The sequence below is a fragment of the Alligator sinensis genome, unplaced genomic scaffold, assembly GCF_000455745.1.
Source record: "Alligator sinensis unplaced genomic scaffold, ASM45574v1 scaffold145_1, whole genome shotgun sequence".
Taxonomy (NCBI): domain Eukaryota; kingdom Metazoa; phylum Chordata; order Crocodylia; family Alligatoridae; genus Alligator; species Alligator sinensis.
This window is the reverse complement of record NW_005842414.1, coordinates 415,486-420,919: the sequence shown is the minus strand read 5'-3', so window position 1 is coordinate 420,919 and position 5,434 is coordinate 415,486. Positions and strand designations below refer to the sequence as shown.

The window sequence follows — 5,434 nt, the reverse complement described above, 5'->3', positions numbered from 1 at the left end:
AATGCCTAGTCTAAGGATGTCTCTAAACCTCCATCTTCCTCAGGAACTTGGGTGTCTGGTGTAGCTATCTTTATCAACTTGGGATTCAGAGCCCACAGTCCTCTCCTGTTTTCTAAAAGAACTAAGCAAGTCTCACTTTTTGCAACACACACATTTTTATATTAAGTAGTAATGCTTAGAGTGGTGGAGAACTGAGACTTTGGACCTTCCTTAGCCAGAGGGGTTCACAAACAAACCCTCATTCCCTAGGAGAGTCCCCTAGCCATGAGACTGTATACTTTGCTGGATGGGGGCACTTTCGGCCTAGCCTACAGAAGTTGTACCACAGGGCCAAGAAGAACGAAAGTTTATGGGACAAGGGAGTGAGCACAAAATGAAGCATCATTCTGTAGCCTGGTGAGTAGTATATTCAGCTTGAAAATGGGAGCCCTAGGTTCTGGTCCCTAGTCCAGCAACTGTCTGGGTATTCTGTATTTAAACAGTCATTGGATTAAAGAATTCTGGGAACAGAGACCAGTCAGTTTTTTGCAATCAGGTCCAAACGTGAGAAGCTCAACTCTTCTTTGTTTCCTGCTTTTCCTCAGTGGCCTGAAAAATCATCTGTAGCCTATCTGCATGCTTACATGATTTATTCCTGTCTATGGATCTGGTATCTTTATCATTTTGAACTGCTAGATCTCTATATGGGAACTACCATAAAAAGGCTTATTTTGAGCTCAGCTGGAGAGACTGTCCTCTGCAACGGAAAGGGTTGAGGAAATCATGACATTTTCAACGGGATTAAATGTTATAATTAATTCTACCAATTAATATTATCCTCTCTGAATATGCAGAAAAAAACAGGGAGTGTGGGCTTTCAGAGTTGGTAGAATGTATGCAAAATAAACCTTCTAGCCTTTACTCCCTCCCCTCCCCTCCCCGTGTTTGTTGTATATATAAATATATATTTAAAACAGAATTCCTTATTTCCAAATAAGAACACCTAAGAGTGATTTTTCTCCTTAGGATTTTATGAAATATCTGTCACCCCATAGTTTCTGGGCATCTAAGTGTGAGGTTGCACATTCCAATTAGCACATGCTAAGAAGGATTTTGAGGCCCATGCATGCAAAATCCTTTTTCATCTTTCCTGCATATACTGGAACTAATTCCTTTGTGCAGTTGGTTACAGAGAGTCTTCTGCAAAAGTGTTTACTTTCAATTCCTAAGTGGGAATTTTATTTCAGCAAGCTCTGAGGCATGCTGTCATCATGGGTCTGCGGTTTGTGCCTTAGCTTGTTATTAACATCAGTTCTTCCTGCAGAGGTGCTAACATAAAATAAAAATCAAGAATGAAGTAACTAAGTCAGTCTGTCATCTTTACAGGAATATTAGTATATGTAGCCTAGACTGGCTTAGTCTGCTCTCACTAAGCTAAAAGCAAGAATCTGAAATACAAAGGCCCCAGAGGATTAATGATTAATCCTCTCTCTTCAAGTAGTATGACATAAAACATTGCATTATTAAATCAATAGATTGTTACATTTCTACATTTCTAGGAATGGATTTCTGCAGCAGAGGCAGAGTGTACAAGCACTGTAATTGACCAGGTCAGGAAGAGGTACTAGTCTATTTATTGTCTCTCTAAGACACAGAGGGTAACAATTGTCTTGTCTTGCATTATCTGACATTAGTGTCATTTTTAGAGAGGAGGACATTCCTGGCCTGGGACATCTGAAATGGAGGAAGAAATCTTTAAGATGAGAATGTTCTACTGAAGTGGAGTTCAACCTTTTAAAGTGACCAGCTGGGTGCTTTCAACTCAGCCACACCACAGACCATTGCTCCCCTCTCTATGGGGGGGAGGAGCAGGAGAGAAGGTGAATGCCAATGTCAGAGGGGGAGGGAAGGGAGAAAGAAAGAGAAAGAGCAAGGCAAGGAGGACGGCAAAGGGGATCAGCAGCCAGCTGCAGGACAAGGAAGGGAATACATAAGGCCAAGCTGCTTGCCCTGATGCCTTTGTGCCTACTGGATGGTTTGTGGCTCTGCAGCATAGAGGTCCTAGGTAGGATTCAGAGCAGACTTGAGTTTGGAACACTGGGAGAAGCAGTCTCTTTTTTTTATGATAAAGTCTAGTCCTGGAAAGGTATCCAGTCTAGGGGCCATGAGCTTTGAGTCCCAGAAAGGGAGTTCTTGACCATACACTGGCCTCATGGTGTATGTTTTAAGGCAGATAAGATAATCTACTACTTTCACTTCCTCAGTGCATCCTGATCCCAAAATAGACCTAAAGCAGACACTTCTGTTGCTGGGCATGGTAATCCATCCTCATTCAGACGTGAAATGCCATTCATCTGCATCTCACATGGATGCCAAAATACATCAAAATGTTCAAGTTAATAACCCCAAATTGGTGGTAGGGGTTAAAAATACAGGTGTTTCAGAGAATTAATATCATAATATTGGGATGTTTTAATAAAACTGAAAGGTAATATACTTAAAATTAAAAAAAAAGAAATACTCAACATAATACCAATAATACAAGAGCTCATTAGAATTGTTATGGGCAATGGGTATGTTATATTGGATCCAGAAGCATTTTACAAGGGTCTGATGCCATATACTTCTAGGTATAAGGCAATAACTAACTAACATAAATTCAGGAGAGATGTCATGTACGATTCTTAACACCATAGCAGGGTTTCATGCATCATCTTATATGAGATGTTTGATGCTCTCTATTGTTGAGGTCAGAACACAGAATTTGATGACCTCTGCATATAATTTCCTCAGAAAGCTAGGGAAATTTTTAAAGAGTGCATCTGGTTTCAATTCAAGTCACTTGGAAATATTGTAACAACAATCTTCAGCACTTAATCATTAAAACATGATAGTGGTTTAAAAACCATGAGACTATAACACTGATAATGTTTTGCATTCTCCTGTGCCTTTATATATCTGAGCTTTTAGGTTTTATGTTTTCAAGTTCTGTTTTTTTCCCTGCGAACATGACGGCTAGAAATTAATTTTTATTCAAATGAAAATTGAGGTTCTTGCACAAGATCATAACTGCAGGAGCTAGAGCTTTTGAAAGAAGATATGCTATCAGACACCTTGAAAACTATAGGGGTCTTCAACTTTTTAATATGCTTTAGCTAGGCTAAAAACAAAAAAACAAAGAAACAGGGTAACCTCATGATTAAACCACCCCCTGTGTGACAAGGAGGAACATTTATTAAAAGAGGTTGTTTGTTATAATGAAGTTAGTTAATTTGCGGCATCACAGTAATGACAAAATGGCTCCTCCTGTTTGAATTGTTAAAAAAGGGGTTTGTTATGATGAGGTTGTACTTTTACACTGACATCGAATATTAGCCAAGAAGCAGAAAAGAGACTTTAGTGTGGTCAAAACTTGAGAGTATTCTTTATCAGCACACAACTTAGTAATGTATCTTAAGTTTTCTTCTGTGACTTTTCTTCTTTATTTTTTGTTTTGTTTTCCAGACATGAAAGTTGGAGCTCTGCTGTTAATGGGTATCTGATCCCAATTTGGTCAATGGCCAAGGAACATGATACTGCCCTTACAGGTTGAAATGCCTTGAAGACTTTTGGCTCTGCATACAATCATCCTGAAGCAATGGTTTTCTCTGGTTTGTTGACATCTGCCCATTCTGGGACATCAAATGCTACTTTTATTGTCTATGAAAATGTCTATACGAATTTTACTACTCCCCAATTTCAGATTCGTAGTGGCACAACACAGCCATTGAAATACAGTCCAGGTGCCATGGTCACCCCTGAGTTAAGTACTTTCCTAGTGAACACTACAGCTATCCTGCCATCACAAGAAGTTTTCAAGCGCTTGAGTCTGCCACTCCAGATCATTCTTTCTGCTGCTATGATATTTATACTATTGGTTTCTTTTTTAGGAAACTTTGTTGTCTGCCTCATGGTCTACCAGAAGGCTGCCATGCGATCTGCAATTAACATTCTCTTAGCAAGCCTGGCTTTTGCAGATATGTTGCTTGCAGTGCTGAACATGCCTTTTGCTCTGATAACCATCATTACTACTCGGTGGATTTTTGGGGATATCTTCTGTAGAGTCTCTGCTATGTTTTTCTGGCTGTTTGTTATAGAAGGGGTAGCCATCCTACTCATTATTAGCATTGATAGATTCCTCATTATTGTCCAGAGGCAAGATAAACTGAACCCTTACCGTGCTAAATTTCTTATAGTTATATCATGGGCTACATCCTTTATTGTGGCTTTTCCACTATCTGTTGGGACCCCTAATCTGCAGATACCCTCTAGAGCCCCTCAGTGTGTTTTTGGCTATTCCACAAGCCCTGGCTACCGGGCTTATGTGGTTATAATCTTGCTTATTTCTTTCTTTATTCCATTCATGGTGATGCTGTACTCTTTTATGGGCATACTCAACACTGTACGCCACAATGCAGTTCGTATCCATAGCCATCCTGACAGCATATGCCTCAGCCAGGCCAGCAAACTTGGTCTCATGAGTCTTCAGAGACCTTTTCAAATGAACATTGATATGAGCTTTAAAACTCGTGCCTTCACAACCATATTGATCTTGTTCATTGTCTTCATAATCTGTTGGGCACCGTTCACCACCTACAGCCTTATTGCAACATTCAATGGCCACTTTTACCACAAGCACAACTTTTTTGAGATAAGCACTTGGCTCCTTTGGCTCTGCTACCTCAAGTCTGCACTGAATCCGCTGATTTACTACTGGAGGATTAAGAAATTCCACGATGCATGCTTAGACTTAGTGCCCAAGTACTTCAAGTTTTTGCCACAGCTACCTGGTCATACAAGGAGACGCATTCGGCCTAGTGCCGTCTATGTGTGTGGGGAGCACCGGTCAGCCGTGTAATACTGCAGCTAATAGACATGATGGTTATTTTCTGGGATTATTTGAATATATGTGGTGTTTGTTTATAAAATATGGCTCCTTCAACTGCCATATCGCTGACTTAAGTTTTTCATTACTTTGTGCAATTTGGAGGAAAAAAGTGATTGATTTATAGTTGGTTTACTACCAGAATATAATGTAAACAGAATTACAGATGTTACCTCTAGGATTCAGTTGAAATCCATTCTTTTTAAAAAAAATTACATTTGTAATACTTGTCAGGTTTATGCTTACTAAGCCTGCAATTGCATTTAATTGTAGGGTTTTTTATGCTGCTAAGGTACAGTATATTAACATGGTGTAATTTTTCTGAATATGTTGCTGCTTTCTGTCAAGATATTAGAGCCAAAAAGTTTCATTTAATTTTAACAAGTTAAGAGTTTTGGTGATGGCATTGGAAGCCTTTTTTTCTCCTTTTATTAATATTTCAGTTAATATTTTGTGCACTTTACAAACTTGATACAAAAATATACTTTGAATATTTTGTTGCCAGTTGAGAGAGCTTTTTGGATATGGATT

The 5,434-nt window shown here is 39.1% G+C and overlaps 1 protein-coding gene across 1 annotated transcript; it reads left to right on the top strand.

Annotated features, from left to right (window-relative positions):
• Positions 1–3,490: 3,490 nt before the first annotated feature.
• On the top strand, positions 3,491–4,876 carry GPR63 (G protein-coupled receptor 63). Its single transcript, XM_006030046.2, has one exon. It carries the CDS (start codon positions 3,617–3,619, stop codon positions 4,874–4,876), a length of 1,260 nt encoding a protein of 419 aa, XP_006030108.1. The 5' UTR covers positions 3,491–3,616.
• Positions 4,877–5,434: the final 558 nt, after the last annotated feature.

Coding starts and splice junctions, on each gene's coding strand:
- GPR63 (XM_006030046.2), top strand. CDS start 3,617: ATGGTTTTCTCTGGTTTGTTGACATCTGCCCATTCTGGGACATCAAAT.